Source organism: Centropristis striata, chromosome 6, assembly GCF_030273125.1.
Source record: "Centropristis striata isolate RG_2023a ecotype Rhode Island chromosome 6, C.striata_1.0, whole genome shotgun sequence".
NCBI classification, from domain to species: domain Eukaryota; kingdom Metazoa; phylum Chordata; class Actinopteri; order Perciformes; family Serranidae; genus Centropristis; species Centropristis striata.
Window position 1 is genome coordinate 6,642,054 of NC_081522.1, and position 18,515 is coordinate 6,660,568.

At 40.3% G+C, this 18,515-nt stretch overlaps 1 protein-coding gene across 1 annotated transcript in view; it reads right to left on the reverse strand.

Annotated features, from left to right (window-relative positions):
* LOC131972993 (transcriptional enhancer factor TEF-3-like) overlaps positions 1–18,515 on the reverse strand; it is a 32,978-nt gene that overhangs the window by 7,517 nt on the left and 6,946 nt on the right. The window contains exons 3-9 of the mRNA XM_059334829.1: positions 8,558–8,622; positions 7,297–7,359; positions 5,542–5,676; positions 4,990–5,033; positions 4,655–4,716; positions 4,353–4,483; positions 3,241–3,414 (exon numbers count right to left, since the gene is read on the reverse strand). Coding sequence (XP_059190812.1) covers positions 3,241–3,414; positions 4,353–4,483; positions 4,655–4,716; positions 4,990–5,033; positions 5,542–5,676; positions 7,297–7,359; positions 8,558–8,622 — 674 coding nt within the window. The remainder of the gene's footprint in view (positions 1–3,240; positions 3,415–4,352; positions 4,484–4,654; positions 4,717–4,989; positions 5,034–5,541; positions 5,677–7,296; positions 7,360–8,557; positions 8,623–18,515) is intronic.

The window sequence follows — 18,515 nt, forward strand, 5'->3', positions numbered from 1 at the left end:
GGGGGGTTTGCTGGAAATTCAATCTAGAATGCCATAGCTTTGGAGGTGGGCCAGCCGCCTGTCACCGTCACCATGCCAACCTGCGCCTCAGCACACCCCCAAGTCATGACCTACCACGTGGTTGTACCGCTGCGGCCACATCAAATCGTCTCTTCCCCTCTGTTACGATGGCGTAAATAAAGTTATCATATTTTCAAATGTGTCGAGGATTTCATTTTGCTTATTTTCATGGCCAAGAGCATCTTGCTTCTTTTTTTTTTACAGTATGAGTGTTGAAATGTCCAGCTGTTTTGTAGAATTTCTGTGTTTTGTCATGGATGCCATGAGAATTGGAGGACCCCCTTGGGACACGATAAGATGAACGGACTGAGAGGGGACAGTGTTATGAGCTTATTTTCCTCCAGCAGAGAGTTGCATATGTCATAACTAACCCAACCGGGCTGTGGCATAAATCAAGAGAGTGATATTTCATCGATGAATGACTTGTTGCTTACATGGCACCTGCTGTTTCCCTTGCCGTCTCTATCTCTTGTTCACACTGCCTGTGTCCCTATTTTCATCTCTTGCTGTTTACTGCTGTCCTGCTCCCGTTTTCTTTTATGATATACGGCGGGGCTACTCATCCCCTCCTTCCCCTCACCCCTGAATCAAATGCCACAGCTTGACCAGCTGCTCTTTCCAAGGACTGGAGAAGACGACTTCCAGAATGGTGTCACTCACCAATGTCTTTTATCTTTCTATAATAAATAAAGTGGCAGTCGAACATGTGAGAAGGCTAACGTCGTATATACAGTACAAAGCCATCTGGTGGCATGGGGTCGTAATGGGGCACTTTGAACTTGACATTCAGAGTCTTTTGAACTCTGAATCACAGCAGTTAAAGTTATATTATATATCTGTTATACAAGTCGCCGGTGGTTTAGTGGATCAGAGGATGATAGAATCAAAATGAAAAGAAAATGGTTTGACGTCTTTGGACCGTGAGCATCTCCAGACTTCCACCAAACCACAGTAATTAAAGGATCCAAACCACTGCTGAAGGTTGTAGACACATACAATGGTTTCACATGTCGTGAAAGCGTCATATATTTCAGACCTGCAAAACACTCTAAGCCTAGAGGCGATTCCCCCTGGCAAAAGTAGAGACTGCTTCTCAACATAGTGTGTCAGATTTGGACTCTGTTGTGTGGCAGGTGCATGTTGATCTGATTGCCCAACAGCAGAGCGGCACTGACATTGTTCACTGTGTTTCTCACCTCATCCCTTGGGCTGGATGTGTCTGGGTCACCTGGTATGCACAACAGCTCTGTGGTACATGACTCAGGTGCTACTGCAACAGCCCTACGAGTCCCCCAGTATTAAAGAGGGACGTTATAGTAGACGAAGAGCATGACAGGCATGATGCCTAACCTAGGACAACCTCTCAGGGCTCTCATGACTCAGTGAGACTGCACACGTCCTTTATACTTTGAAACATGAGGAGTTTATTTAGGTCCAGCAAGGTTCAATTGGTGCAGTCAAACCATAGACGGGGGAATGATATAAACACAATTCTACCCGTTGGATGTGTTTGGCTCCTTTTTCTGGGTCTGTGCTTGGGATGAATTTAGCATAAGTGAGATGCTGTTTTCTCTTGCTGCCATCCTTACTAATGAATAAGGAATGTAGGTGAAAAAAATGTTTATTGTGGTTAGATCATAGGAAGTTAAGACTGGGCAAAATGGCCAATATCTTCTATACCGATAAAGGTAATTTCATCTTGATATAACCTTTTTTTCTACATTTAATGACATGGTAAAACCTATTTTTCATACTAAGCAAACAGCTCTTCTGTGGATCACTGCAGCCATGTTCCAACATATAAAAATCTGAATGTAAAGTGTCGTCTAAATGGCGTAAATATTGACAGTTCTTCTGCTGGTTTTTCAACAATGCAAAAGAGATATATTAAAAAAATTATACAGTTTTGACAATATATCATCATATGGCCCTACCCTAGAAGAAATATCTCAGTTTTTTTTTTTTTACTGTAGTGAGTCGGTGCATGAATCACACATCTCTGACATACTTTGTGACAACACTTTGCAATCCTTGCAGATTGTTTTTCACAAGTTTCAAAAGTTGATGAAATTCCCCTCCCTATTAGCATGCTTAACCCTGACCTCCACTGTAAAACTAACATGCTCACATAATAGAGCAGCAGAACGTTTGAATGAAATGCCATTAAAAGCCACTTTAATAAATAGTGGATGTATGTGTAGAGGGAGGTGCCCTGTGGTAAAGTAGAGGATAGGTTTTAAAGTGTGTACGTGATGTGCATGATACAAATACCAAAGGTCTTGTCCCAAGGTAATGCAAGGTGGCCAGATCAGCTGAGATGAACAAAATGGACGTGTCCCATTACACTCTCAACTCTCCTTCTGTGTCTCACTCTGATCTGTTTTCTATGCCCATTTTCAGGTTGTCAGGTTGCATATTTCACTGTTTTCAACAATATCACACATTCTCCTCTATCGGTCTTCATTCCTTAGCCTGCATCTTAAGTTGCCTTTGTCATCATGCTTTTCTCTCTCATCTCTCTCAGTGTGTAATGGTGAGCTGGGGGTGTTAGGTGTTTGTCTGTGTGTGCGTGTGTTTTTTGGGGGGGGCTTATCTAAAAATAAGTATATGGGGAGGGCATGAGGGTTGGACTCAGTCTAATAGCGCTGAGACAGGTGCCTGGGCTCACATTTCCCCTGGTGAAAGATCAGGCCTGCCACTCTCCCCAAGGCTGCTGTCACACACAATCACACACACACACATCACAGACATATACAAATACACCCACGCCTAATGCATGCTGAGCAGCGGTGCCTTCTTTGCCGGCATATAAACCTCCAATCAGGTCATGGGAGCAATGACTTTCCATTCATTCTGGCTTTCAATTGCACTTAAGTTCCTTTAACTCCTATCTCAACACAGTTAACACCGCTAGGCCATTAACAGCCAACAGGTGCTACAAAACATTAACAAGAGTATTCACTGTACTCTCACTTCACCTTCATGACTTGAGAAGGATTAAATGCTCTGATGATGCATGAAAGTTGAAGCACGCAGAGTGTCGGATTTAGCTTTACATTTGTGAAAATAAAAAACAGGTTGAAATTCGCAATTTATCTGCTGAAGTGAAATGAAAAGGAATTGACCTCCACTTAGAGGAACTGGATGGAAGGGATTCAAAAGTGCACCAAAATGTTTTACCCAGAACTTGACGAGAAAGAAAGCGTTGTGTGGCCCTTTGTCAAACAGCTCCTTCAGGCCTCCTTTCTTCTCTGGGAACTTGTCATAGATCTGTCTGACGTCCACAGATTCCAGATAGGCGTCGCTGTAGCTCGGGTTGGACTGGCCGATGTGCACAAACAGGTGCTTGTTGAACTGGAAAGACGAAAGCGCATATCAGGAGATGAACAGAGCCAAAAATGACAAGTGTCCAGTTTGCTAATTTGCCATAGATGCAGTGCACTGTTGGGTGCTCCAGGACATCTGTCACACAGACATTCAGTTCCACTGAATCATATTTAGTGTAATATCCCATCACCTGTCTCAAGGGTCACACCCTTTTATTCCTATTCGCACTATTTATGAACATTTGACGTTTTGGTATGTAACTATCTTCATGTGATTGCTGCTTTCATACTTTTACATTATAAAACCACCAAATATTTCAGTTTAACCACAATGCCAAGTCCTTTCCAAGATATGTGTGACATTGATTTCCTTCATTTTCTGTTACTTTTTGTAGTTTTGTTGCAGGGCCATTATTTTATTGTATAGGGCAACTTTTTTTTCCTGTGCACAGCATAAGAAAATACAATTTTGAATATTTGAAACCTGCTCATGATTACGACTAGGTTCTGCATCTGTTTTATTTCAAACAGTTCTGTGCCAAAGTCTGTGCCAGACTATTTTTCCTAAAAGTGCTATCCAGCAATAAGGGCTAGAAAAGCATGTGTGAAAGGTTTCCTTATCTTGTTAAAACTGAAATATAGTGATAATGAGCAATAGAGTGTAAGAAAACAATTAATCATGAATAAAAACATATTTCTTAATTGGAATCTTGTTGCCACAAGCAGGCATTAGGACCATGTGTTGTATGACGTTTTTTTTTTTGTAGATGAACGAGCACTTTTGAGCAAATTTAATCAAAGAAAAAAAAATCTGAGGAACAAATCATTGAATTGAGTTTGTGCTCTTATGCACTTTTTTTATCAAGACGTCCTTGTGGACAAGAACTCAAATAATAGAAAATATAGTAAAAAAAAAAAATCTTTTTGAGGTATAACACAAAGTTATTTCCTGTCTTGTCTACTCACATTCTCTGGGTCCTGAGGTTGCTCCAAGAAGGCGGAGAACTCGAGCATTCGCAGCTTGGAGCTGGCAATACTTCTACCCTGCCAAGGGGGGGCTCCGGGAGACATTGACAGCCCTGCTGTGCTTTCATAACCTGCAGACAATAGGGCAGTGAGTGCGTAAGTGTATGGTTTGAGTGCGACAGTGTGAAAAAAAAAACATAAAAGAAAATGCAGCTATTTCTCTGAGCTTTGTGTGAGCTCTCCATCACGAGCCGGCTTGACAGCCTTCTGTCAACACAGCAGGGTGGGGAAAGAGCACCCACCTGTTATAGGGGTCGGGCCGGACGCTTGCATGGCGTAACTCTGCTGGGAGAAGGGCTTAATGCTGGAGAGATGAGACAGACAAGAGAGGGAGAGGCATGTTATGACCCCATCTCACATACTAATTGGACTGCCTGACCTCTAAAGACGCAGGGGGCAGAGTGGTATGCTGAATGTCAGACAGCTGAAGACTTTCCTTCATAATTGTACTGATATGTTTAATTTGTTCTGAGATACAGTCCCTGAATGAAATATATCTGATGGTTATTAAGCAGGTCACATGAGAAATTACAGATGGATGCTGTAGCACTTCAGAGTTTAAAGAATGCCTACTCACTCTTCGTGGCCTCCTGGCTGTCCTGGGAGTGCCCCGTGCCAAAACTGGGATTGAAAAAAAGAGTGCAAACTATATTAAACAGTTCCAGTTCTCACATATGAAAAATGCTGTGTTTATTCAGAATACAGAGTCACAGGACTGAGAGGTGTTTCGTATAAAAGAAAATCAAGTGTGTCATATCAAAAATATACTGTAGAAGAAGAGTTCTGGGACAAATTCACATATTTCCAAGGTGCATCGAGAAGGGAAAAAGATGTTAAAACCAAGTTATTCTATATAGTATGTTGTTATATATACTGTTGCCAGAGTTTGGACCTCATATCAAAAATATATACTATCTTTCTTAGAGTTTAATATATTTCCAAAACACACGTGGACTAAATTAAATACATATAGTATCAGTGTAGGGGGGTTAAAAGTACTGGTGATTGGCCACTATATAGCAAACTGGGGGATTGAATCACAGGAAATGTTTCAATAATTTTGGCTACTGCTCGGCCTAACAGGTTAATTTCAGTAAAGCGGTGCAGGGAGCACTGGTTGTGGACTCACCCCACCAGCAGTGGGATAAGCCGGCCTCGACAGGCCCTGAAGAGCCATCTTGTTCTGGAAAGCCGTAGGCGAGATGATCTGGGCTGAGGACATTGTGGCCATACTCTGCAGAGCCTTGTCTTTGGCAACCTGGTCCTGTGGAGAGGAACAGAGAGTGAGACAAACAGACGGTTACGCAAAGGGAGAGCGCTTATCAGACTCCATTTAAGTCGGCGCCCCACTTCACGGGTAACATAAGCAGAGCCCTAAAAAGGGAAATGAAGGGCTGAGGCCAGCTTGCATCATCGGTGAATCCCTGCCAGGCAGACTGACGAGAAGGTGATATTATAGTCAAGGGCCTTTGGGTCAAGAGTTAAGTTTATTGCTTTGGCAGGGGCAAGCCAGTGGTGACAACCAGCTTCTGTTGGAGGTCATACTGGAAGACAACAGGGTGATTTGTTAATATGCTAAGAATTGCATCTAAATTGCTTAACGCAAATGAGTGAAATAGCCATGAAATTGTCTTTCCTGTGCTATACTGTAAAGTGATACACCTCTTGTTTTCAAATCCACTCCTTCAGCAGTTTCCAAACCACAGAGGACTACAAGCACTTGCCGCCCAGCCCTAATGGGCAAGGCCACACGCTGCATTCTTCTTCCCAGAACTGGCGAACACAAGGGCATAGCTGAAATATGGGGGGTACATGTGGTAGGGGTCTCAGTTACACCAAAGACGTATTTAAAAGGGCCAACCCTGTGACCGGTGCCGGTCCCTGCCAGCTGAACCCTCGTGGCTGCCGTCCAAGGTGAGGGAGAGTCCTGTTGCCTGCTGCGACTGCGAGTATGCGGGTGTATGTGGACGAGAAATGCAAACTGAGAAAGTACTGAGGGGACAGGGATGTGTAAGCTCTCAGCGTAGCACACATGAAAACTTTTATTGAGGTACTTATCAAATGTAATACCTGCAAGGAATAATGCAGGGATTAATTTGTTTCCTGACAATTGCGTTTGGTTCATCTTGTTCATAATCGTGCACACTAAGCCTCAGGCCTCCTGAAATATGTTCACATTTCATCGAAATTTGTCAGCATCCCATTTAAAACTAGCGTCAATTAGAGGGTGCAATTAAAATAGCCAATCGTTTGTGCCTTTGTGTTAATAGGATGTGAATACACGGCGGGACAGGGGCCATGGATGTTGACATACCTTCAACAAAACATGAAGCTTCATTATAAGAGGGAATAATGTAGGGTAATAATGTTTTCACCCTCTTTCCATCTGCTGCTGCTCAACCTGATTAAACTCAAATACAATATTTTTTTTTTAATGCAACATACGAATCATACTCATAACTCTGAGCACAGGCAGCAGGATTCAGACACATGGAAATGTGCAATATTTGATTTGATTAAATCCACATGTCCTTAAAGCAGCTATAAGGAGATTTTACTGTTTAAAAAGCAGTGTCAATATAATACTGAAACAGGTAAATACACTAGTACTTTGCATCCTGCAAACAGCTTTGTTTAATAAAGAAAAATAGTGTTCAAAATAAGTTGATAAGTTGACATCAAGATATTTACACAAAACACCAATGCTTTTGTTCATAGGAGCCGCCAAAATCAAGATGAGATGAGAAGTTGAAAGTTCTGAAAGCTGCTTTAACTTTTTGTCCTCATAGGTGCATTTAAAAAAGGAACAGCACTTGTTAAATCTTTCAAAAACATTCAGTGAATATAAAAAAAGAACAGAAAGAGGTTAACTCACGTATCGTACCTTCAGCTTCACCTGGATCTCCCTGGCCTTCCGCCGGGCTAGAACCTGAATGTGACTAGATACCTGAAAGACAGATGACACAGCAGAGTTGAGCATCACACTAAGAGTACGTGAGCAGTTTGTTTTTCAGCTAATATGGGTAAATTAGTGGCCGACGCTATTGCCTTACTCTAAGAACATCCTTGGTTCAAACCCTATGACCCTGTGTGTTCTCATGGATTTCCTCCAGATGTTTCTGTTTCCTTCCACGGTCTGGAAACATGCAGGTGAATTTATTAAATGTCTTCGGTCCATGGGGCCTCAACACAGACAAATGTACAGTATGGGTCACCTTGTTTTACCTCCATCGTCTTGGGATGGAGGCAGAAAGGTGGACATCTCAAAACAGATGCACATATAGAATACAGCAGGGGGAAATCTATTCAAAAAAACATTTTCTTTTTAATTAACAGTATGGTTTCTTTTGGATTAAGGCAGCTGAGCCAAACCACAAATTCACTGGTTTGAGACATAAACGTGTCATAAACATGTCTCAAATATTGCTGAATTTTTTTAACTTTTTATTTCATTGAACACTGATTTCTTATATTTACACTGCTTATCTCCATCTGACAGTTCTTATGTGCAATCTGGATGAAACATGCATTACAAATATAGGCATTTTCTGCCACATAAGTCTTTGTTGGTTATATTCTCCCTCTCTGTGAGAGCAACTTTCTAGAGCTGTACTGAGACAAAGCAGTCCGTCAGTTTACTGCTGTTGGACCAGCAGGTGTCCCTCTATCCCTCCAACCTGTCCCATCATCCATCTCTGATCCCTCACTGCCCCCCTTTCTCCTCTCATCTCTTCTCATTCCCACACTGAGTCTGCCAGATGACTTAGCAGGGACCCTTTCTCTCCACATCCATCACTGCCCATACATCAGTCCTTCCATATCTGATACCATAGTGAGGATAGAGTTCCAAATCCCTCACCCGTCTCCCATCCAGATCACCATATTCCCCAGCTTCTTTCCCCTTCTAACAAGCACCAGATCCATGAGGTGGTGAAGAAACAACACCGACACATGATCCTATAGCATCTGTGCATTGGGCCCTGGCCCTAAATCAATCGTCATCTCAAGCCTTCCAAATAGGAGGGGGTGAGAAGTCGGGAGGTGGGGGTACCCCGGGTGTTGGGGCATCACTCAGCAGCAGAGGACTTTTTCTGGATGGGTTCAAAAATAGTGGCTGCTTCAAATGGCATTTTCGGAGAGCCTACCTGCTTCCTGGTCCGCGTCTTCCCCGTGCGAAGTTTGATGTACCGTGCAATCAACTCGTTTCGTCCTGTAAGGGACCAGAAAAAAAGTCAGAATTTAAGTATTCAGGATAATCTTCTATTAAATTGTAGTGAGTTGAAAGAGTGGCACAAGAACATTAATATGCAATTCATTGAAAGGTTTAAGGGAAAAAATGACATCTTGCAATACTGTAGCTTCCACTTTAATTTGGTTCAGAAATAGTTCAGAAAAGTAAAGCTAGGTTATGCATTTGTATACCTGCTAAGTGCAAGAGCTCTCACCTTGTAACTGAGTTAATATTTCTTTAATATTATGATTATTTGTTGCTTTGTTTCTGGAACATATGGTATGTGTCTTTAAGGAACCTATTTGCAACCTATATCTTCCCACTTTGTATTCCATCTGCATCACTACATCATTTCACTCAGGATAAATAAAAATTTATCTTATTTTATGGCACAACCTACCCGAAAACATTAAATTTAAAATTAAAAATTAAATAAAATTTCAGACCTGTACTTAAAAACATTTGGTGGTGTGGTGTTTTGAATTAAAACTGAAAGTGTGGGGATAATGAGGAGCATGTTTCTAGGTGTAGAGGGTTTAAAATCCAGCTAACTATTAACTCATCGTCAGTAACCCTGCTCTGCATGCCTGAGGGAGGAAGGAGGAAATGTATATGCACAGTATATTTATGTGCACGTATTTATATAAATACTTGTATGCTGCCGTCATTGCAGTCACTGTATAATAAGGTAAATTAGCCTCTGAAAAACCTGTTTGCATACATGTCTGTGTGTGCACATATTTGGAAGAGTTTGCATGCATGCACGTACAGATGACATGTATACACACGTGCCGAAAGCAAAAGTCAAGTCTGTCAAGTCTGTCAAGTGTGTCAACGCTGAAAACCGTAAGTATATCCTTAAGTATATACATCTGTCCGTGTGAGAGCTTGCATCAGCCCGAGCCTGACCTCCTGAGTGAACGCTTAGCCCGTATCTCTACAGTGAGTGTGTGTCTGTGCGCTGCCACTGCTGACAGACAGGTCACATTGGCAGAGCAGGTGGAGGCTGCAGCCATGCGATCCTCGGACCGGACTCGGGACAGACACGGCGCAGGCTAGTGACCAAAGGGGGCCCAGTCTGATGAGGCAGCCAGGCAGCTGGTGTGTGTGTCAATGTTTATGGAATATGCCTTTACGCCTGCAGTAAATCTTGGGCTTGTTCCCCCCCATCCAGAGTCTCCGGTTACAGTGGAGGGCAACGGTCATGTGGCTTCTCTTCTCCAAAACTATATCTCAATTTTAATGTCTAAGATTGTTAAAAACACACAAATAGACATGTATGCACTCTTTTATACATACAGATTTTGGAGTGTAATGCACAAATGGGATGATAGTTTAGTAACTTTATGAGACTGATTTAGGTAAATTGGCTATATTTTTCTCTGTTTTGCAGGGTGGTGCCCCCAACGAGCTGACTTGCAAATCAAGTCATATAATTCCTTATAATTAATAATTATTTATGATAATTATTTATAACTCTTATAGCCATCTAACCACACTTTTGAACCGTGAGATTCACACAAGTGTTGCTCAGGTTCATCCCTACATATTTGATATCCTTTTGGAAGGGATAGCATTTATGATAACGGCCTTTTATTAACATATTTGACGCCCTGTGCAAGGTCATCATTTATTCATAAAAGAGCCATCCTTAATTCCCAACATGAGTGTAGTTTTGACATGATAAAACTTAGGGGGTCCATGCACCATGAGATGGACTGAATAAAAGCTAGTAACCATTACACAAGGAATAAACACACATTTGCGGACATGTTGCAGAAATGATCAGTTAATTCATCAATTAGTTCCTTGACAGAACTATTTTAATTATCATTTAAGTCATTTGCTGGTTGCAGCTGGTCAAATGTGATTTCTTTTTGCTGCTTTTCTTTTTTTATGTAATTAAGAAATAATATCTTTGGGTTTAAAACTCTGGGTTTGAAAAAACTAGCAATTTAATTTACTGTATGGACATTTTTGGACATTTGGTAGACAAAAAAACTGATGAATCTACTAATAATTAATAGGTTTATTAAAAATAAAAATTAGTTATTTCGTGAAAAGCACATTTAAAAACAGGTACTAATAAAAGAGGACACATAAACACACACACACATGATCAGTTACAGAGAGAATCACACAACTCAAAGAAGGTTTCTCATAAACCCACACAGACACACAGACACACACTCACACACACACACACACACACACACACACACACACACACACACACACACACACACACACACAGAGTTTGCTAGACTTTGCACCACCTCTTAAACACGGTCATTTTTCCCTTGGCACCACATCTCCATGTGAATTAACACAGAGCTCAGTCACGACACACAACCTGGTACAAACCCGTCAGACTTTCCCTTACATAGTGACACTCGGGTCAGACCTCACAACGCTTCATAAACCGGCCAATCAAGCGACCACAAATGGTGAAAAGAGGAAATCTGACACTTGGTTGAACCTCCATCAGAAATTCGTCAGTCAATAAAAGTGATCAGATTTTGCGCGGAACGCAAGAGGATGTTTCTTCTCAGGGCTCATGTGAGCTGCGGTGTGCTCACACGTGAATTTCCACTTAATGCTTTTTGAAAGTTTAGTTGTTAAGTCATTACAGAAACAATTTAGGTTGTCAGTTTGTATACCCAGCAGGGGGAAATCTATCAGCCAGAAGAGTCTGCCTCTAAACCACCATGTACAAATGTTTAAGGCTAAAAATAAAACTGGAGACGGATTTACCAAATAAAATGCATGTGATTGCAGTTAGCACTGAGGCTAATCGGCATGATTCTTGGATCACTTTAATCTCATGAAAATTTATTGAACATAAACTTTGCTTTTATATTTTTTTTAATTGTAAATTGTATTTTGGAGAGACTATTTAAATACTTAACCATGATCATTTATGGATTCATGTAGTCAGATGGGGCAAGAAACGTAAGACAGGTAGGAAAAAAGCAGATAGTTTAGTCAGATTGTCTATATAGAACCTTATCCTGAGGTCAAACAGTAGTCAGTGAACCAAAAAGTGTGTCAGTAAACTGTGATGGATTATTAATTTAGGGTTGTAGTGCTGTTTTCTCTTTCTCCGACTGTTTGACTACAACATGTTTCGGTAACACTTTATAATAAGGTCCTTAATAACCATTAATTAACAAGTAATAAAGCATTGTTCTTTGCATTAGATCCGGTAGTTGCAAAAAGCATAGTTAACTAATAGTTAACTTATAATAGATGAGCAATAAAGTATATTTTAATATCAATAAGCAAACAAAATAAGATTAATAAAGGCATGGCAAAGACATAATGGGTGGGTCATGGGTGTTTGTAATGCCATTATTAACACTTATATAAGCTTATAAACACACAATAATGTTGACCGTGTCTTATTACTTGTTAATTAATGGTTATTACAAGGTCCTTAATATAAAGCGTTACCCATGTTTCTTGCCCCTGTTAGACTTTATTCAGTAATGTTGATTAAAAAGTTGGAATAAACTTTTTAATCTTAATTATTAACTAAGATAGCTGTTAATAAATTAAAGTCATATTAGCCGTGTCTCCAAGTCAAAGAACATTTTGAAATGTTGCATTGAAGAAAATGTGAATTAAGAACGTTGATATCGACTGGTTAAGAGCGAATAAACAAAGCTGAATGAACCTACTTTGGTCAGAAGATGGCAGTGTAAGTGTAAGTGTAAGCTGTAGGCTGATCAGTCATGTGAATTATATGTTCTCTATGTCAGAATTTATTGGTAAAAAGTGTTCAAAAGTTTTAACATATTTTGAGATTCCATCAAACTTTTCCGCAAACATTTAAAATGTACATAGAAATTTCTTGATGGCAACACGACTATACCTAATACAAGTGTTAAAGTAGGTTTTAACTCAATGCACAAGAGCAGTGGCAAAGGCTCTGAAAAGGTGAGTTTCCCTTTGGTCCGGACCAAATGAAACGACCTACAGGTATGACACCCCTTAAGTGTTTTAAGTGTTGTTAATATGCATCACTCAGTGGAAAGCAATATTGATACTGAGTAGATTATCATGGCTGAGTAAAGAAAATTTGAATTTAACTGAAACAACAATCACAACTCAAGCTTCATTAGCAACATAAAAGTATTAAGAATGTTCATTATACAACAGAGTGATATTATCCATAAGGGGAAAAAGGGGAAAAAACTGGTCAATCTGAGTCCTTGTAGAGTTACAAGCCCCTGAAACACACACACATGTCTATACACACACATACAGTATTACCCAGTTGTAGAACTGCCTTTGTGTGTGGCTTTTGTGGACTAAACCCTGCTCTCAAATGCCGTCTACTCCAGTTTATACACACAGTCGCACACACAGACATAAACTCTCACACACTTCAAGCCTGAGTCGCAACATTCATTCCGTCTCAATCTTATTTTCCTTTCAGGGCTGTAACTCCTCAACCGTTTAGTGTTTATCTGGAGGTGCACTCGCCGGTCGATTGTTTGAGCCCCTAAATGCATATTTCTTTAATTCCCCAGGGATTAAGAAAGTGTTCCACATTTCCTCCCAATCAAACTCTTGAAAAGACGAACAGAGAGCTTTGTTAAAGTCCTCACAGTACTTGACCTCAAATGAACATTTAGTTGCCTCTATCGAGTTCCTCACGTTACAGAGGCAAGTTCTTCCAGTTCCTAGCAATTTATCTCCTGGAAACTTCAGTCAGTGTACAGTAAGATGTACATTGTGTATCCAATCCAATAGGGATTTTCTAAGTAGCAGATACAGATGCGTGAGCATGTCTGCAGAGATGAATAAAAACTTTTCATGAATACACAAAACCAGACACTTTTGAAACTCTGTTATGGAATTATAAGTTTTTCCTGGGCTCAAGTTGTTGTCAAACTTCATCAGCTTGATATTACTGTGGTTGCAATTATCTAGTATAACCAGAAAAGCCACTGAAATGAGGGTTGTAAAGTTTTTTTCTGTGAAAATGCTAACATATGTGTCTGACAGGATGATTAAAAGGATTCTTTTTTTTTTTTCGATAATTGAAAGACAAAAAAGTTTTTATCCTCAGAAATAGTGATTAAAAATGAATTCTTCCACCAACAGAGCACAGGACAAACTGCTTTATCAATAGGATGGTAACCCCATTCAATATTAGACAGGTATGTATTGCAGGCATGTAAACAGCTTCATCAATGGACTGTCAAAGAGGATTCGCTTCATGTCCTCGTAACAGTTGCCCTGCCACTCCTAATGTGAGTGCTTGGGGAAGGGCCCCATCAAAAATACCCTCCAACACACCCATGAGATCAGAGAGGAGACTCAGTCACACAGCGATGAGATCATGATATCCAATGGGAGTAGCACAGACAGGGAACTTGTGCCAGCCAAGGCTGCAGGAAAGTCAGTAGGAACATTATACCGTCACCCACTGGTCCAAAGTTTGATGTTGTTTATCACGCTGCCCGCAGTCACGGACTTGTCTGGGGGAAATCTGATTCTGGAAACATTTCTTAAGGGCAAGAAAAGTGGCCGACCGCAGCAGAAGCAAAGTCGGAGTGATCCAGAGTTCAGGGGATACTGCTGGGTTGTGCAACTTGAAAAAATATAATGTGTGAGTTTGCAGGGAATAATGCTCTTGCTGGTCAGATATCTAACAAAATACAACTATTCTATTGTGAAATACTAATAGTTTTAAACATGTGGTGACATTCAGGAGTTTGAAAAAAGATCATGGTGTGTGTCCCTGCTCATGAAAGAAGTTGATTGGTTTTCTAACTTCCTGTTGGTAAGTGGGTTCACAAAGGAAGTGGACATGTTAAATCTGTACAAATATAACAAAAACATGTGTGCACGTTTGCTCACATGCAAGATGGAAAAGCGTGTTCAAGCTCTAAGACGTCCCTGAGAGTAATGGATTGAAGACAAGCTGTTGCAAACACAACTACAGAAGGTGCAATTACTTCACAACTGAAAAGCTTGTGCGCCGGGTCAAATACAGTACACTGAGTTCAATCAAAAAATATTTGATTCCTGGAGGCGTGATAATCCTGAAAGGCCTTACACACACTGTTTCATCAGTTTTCCTTCTTCTCTTTTGCTCCCCAGGCCTGTTGGTGGAGGTCAGGGAGAGGTGGACGGGGTTAGTGAAGGCGGTCTATAGTATCCCTTCCAAAGTCAACCTCTGGGCCTGGCTGGTCGTAAATCTGCCTTTCCCCAATAGGGCTGCGGTCATCACTGGCCTGGCCTGATCTCTCTCTCTCTCTTTCTCTCTCCATCTCAGCCCAGTGCATTCCTGACATTCCTCTATACTGACTGGTCCGCACCGGGTCCTGCATCTGCTGCTCCGACATCACCCCATGTCCTGTTTGTGTGTGTACAAAGAGACCCCCTATGTACATAAGCCCATAGTATGGACACACATATTACAGGGAGTGATAAGCTCAGCACCCAATTCTACACTTAAATAATTGGACCTTAAATCATGCTATTAACTAATTAGCAATCAAAAATTTGCTAATACAGAAATTGGAAATTATATCTGTTGAAAAACACTGTTCTCTTTAATTACAATGTGTATACAGTTTCATCTGTTTGTCTGAGAGTAATTATAACTATGTCAGTTTGTGCATGTGTACAGTTGTGCTTGTATGTCGATCGGTATACAAAGTGCCACCCTCTCTGAAGAGACATCTGCCAACCATACATTCTCCCTCAACAGCACATATGGCCCACTGTGTCTGCTTTAGAAAACAAAGGTCACATTTAGGCTGCAGGAATTTCTTAGCTGGGTGTTATTTCCCCTCTGAGAGAGCCTGGACACAGTCTACCGAGCTCTGAAAAGACCTATATCAAGCCGGAATACTATCAGTTTTGAGCCAGTGATGCAACACGTCAGGCATAAAGAGAGTCGCTCAGCATACCTGGTATAACTCAAGACTAAGAAGATGATTAAGTCTAAGCGCAATTGCATACTTTTTTCATTTATTTAGGACATTCACAACCTAACCTGACCACAAGTAACCTAACTCTTAACAGATCTGTTCTTTAATGTCTGTGATTGTAATGTGTTGTTTTTAAATAAGAGGAATATAATTGTTAAATTACTCTCCATGAAATGAAAGTGTATTTGATTCATGCAGGAAGCGAGTAGGCAGAAGCTGAAAAAAAAAAATCCTGCTTAATTCTAATTTGGTACTAACTATATAGGTACAATAGAGACACAGGTACACTTCCAGTTAATCAATTGATTAATTTAATTTTAACTGGCTGTCATAACTGGCTGTCATAACCTGAAGTCTTTTATTTAGTGGGCAGCAGGGTTGCTTAATAAAGAAAAAATTTAAAATCAAAACCTGAAAGAAAAAAAAGATATATATATGTATATATTATGGCACGCCATTAAGGAAATTATATATATATATATATCAAAACCTGGGGAAAAAATATCATATATAGCACAGTTCCTTCACAGAAGTTCCTCCAGAAACATGCAAATGTGTTTGTAGTAAACAAATAAACTAAAAGGTAAAAGTATCTCAATTACAACTATAATTGAGTAATAGTATGAAATTACATGGTTCTTTCCAGGAATCTCGAAAAATTTAGAGTTATTTTCCCCTCTCATCCTATATTAATTCAATTCATCAAAGTTAGAAGCTGAATGACACCTGTAAGAAATAATAAGCACTGCACTCAACCTGCACTCATTAGCATAGTGAGCATTTGCGCTTCTGCTCGAGCCAAATCTGAATTTGCTCTTAGTTTCTGACATAGTATAGTATTTCTAGCAGAGGAGTAAATTAAACAGATGTCATGTTATATTAACACAACCTGCCACGAGTGTCTTCGCAATTATAAAGATTTATGCGAAGCTAGTTTGCAAGTGGCTCGACATATTTTAATCGCATAGACAGATCAACAGATGTCCAACCCGTTTGGACCCTTCTACCTTTCACCTTGCCGATCTGAGATGATAAAGTGACAGTGACAGCTCTGTTACATGGCTGTCACTGCTGCTCACCATGCTACACTATTGGTTACACTGTCAGTTACAGAGGTACAGAAGGAAAGAGAGTGATTGAGATGGAGGGACCAGAGACGCGGAGATTCCAGGAGGTTATCGTCAGCAGGGGGTTTCCTCGAAAACCCTTCAGAGAGCATCAAGTCCCATTAGAGGCGGGAAAGTCAGCGTCAGGACTAAATGGAAGGATGTTCAGGGTCATCCTCTTGCTAATATGAGGCTCGGGTGTCCCCCACAAGTGTAACACAAACCGAATCTCTGCCATGCTAATAAAAGGAATGATGCACAAGACATCAATATTATTTCCATTAAACTAACGGGTGCAGCAATAAAAAGCATGCTCTAAATATTTCTCCAATGAAGAATTGAGTTAAGCTAATATACACACAGATGCCAGTTCATGGCATGCAACTGTCCTCATAGATTAATAGTTTGTATAGACTACTTATTATGATCCATATTTACATTAATCCACAGGCAGTAGCCTCTAGTGGTTGTAGTAATTATGACAGGAAGTTAGAGTCAGGTGATGTGGCATAAAGAGCAACAAAGTCTGTGTAGGGAGGTGGTTGGGGTGGACGGATGGCTCAAACAATTCAAAGCTTTGACCCAAGAGACTGCTGTTTTTATGTCCCATATGAAACCAAAAGTCAATGTTGAGTTATTTTAACTTTATGTAGGTATGTCACGTTCCATGTCATGTGCCTTACTCATTAGTTATTTACATACATATATGATGAAAACATATTCATTTAAAAGTTACCAACTTTAGCATTAACCACATGTTTAAAAAGGTGCCCGTTATGTTTCGCTATGGGTAAGTGTTGTTCTCCAGCCACAGGTAAGGGCACCAATTTTGGAAACACTACTGTGAAACAAACAGCACAAGTGGTCTTTTGATTAAGATTAAGATTCCCTTATTAGCCTGGCCCATAAAAACATTTATAAAAAGTAATTTCTACCATCTGCAGTCACTATACTAAATAGTGGCTGGTAACACTGTACCCCACGTCATTCTTTTTATTGATGTTGTGTTTTTACTGAAGTGTTGCTGTTTTATCTCACTTCATGTAATTGTTGTGTGTTTTGCATGAATTTTTATAGCCGTGTTGAAAGACAAATTTCTGCTCTGTTGAACAGACAATAAAGATATATTCTATTCTATTCTATTCTATTCTATTCTATTAGTCTCACAATGGGGAAATTCAAAATCTGCATTTAACCCAAAATCTGCATTATTTATTTGGTACAGGAGAGGCAAAAATAAGCCTTGGGGCTTCAGCCTGTTCCTTTTTCGGTTGCTGTCTGATGGATTCTTTTGTAAAAACATGATTTTATTTTGTTGTCTTTTTTGTTGTTTTTTGTAACCGAAATAAAGCATTCATTCATTCAACCCATCCTTTTTATTAACCAGTGAACACACCATGCTAAGGAGCAGTGGGCCGTACATTACTGCACGCCCGGGGAGCTGTGTGTGTGTGGGCGGGGTCACTTCGGTCCTTGACCTGTCAGTCCTGGGCTTCAAACCGGCAAAAACTAAACATTATAGGCTTCTTATGTCCCTATAACTTTTAATCCGTGTTGCCCTCCATTATTTTAACATAATGCAGAACTGCACTTCTTCAAACAGATAACTGAGGCATGATTACAAAGGAAAACAACTTGAAAACACACTCCCCAGAGACTTCTTCAAAAGTTCAACAGGTCAAGGTCACTGATAACTCTCTCACGTTTCTGCCAAAGTTTGTACCCGGGTGAAGACTCGCTGTCGCTTTCCGCTGACCTTTACATTCTAAATGAGAATGACTTTAGACGAAAACATATTTGCATCGCCTGACAAAAA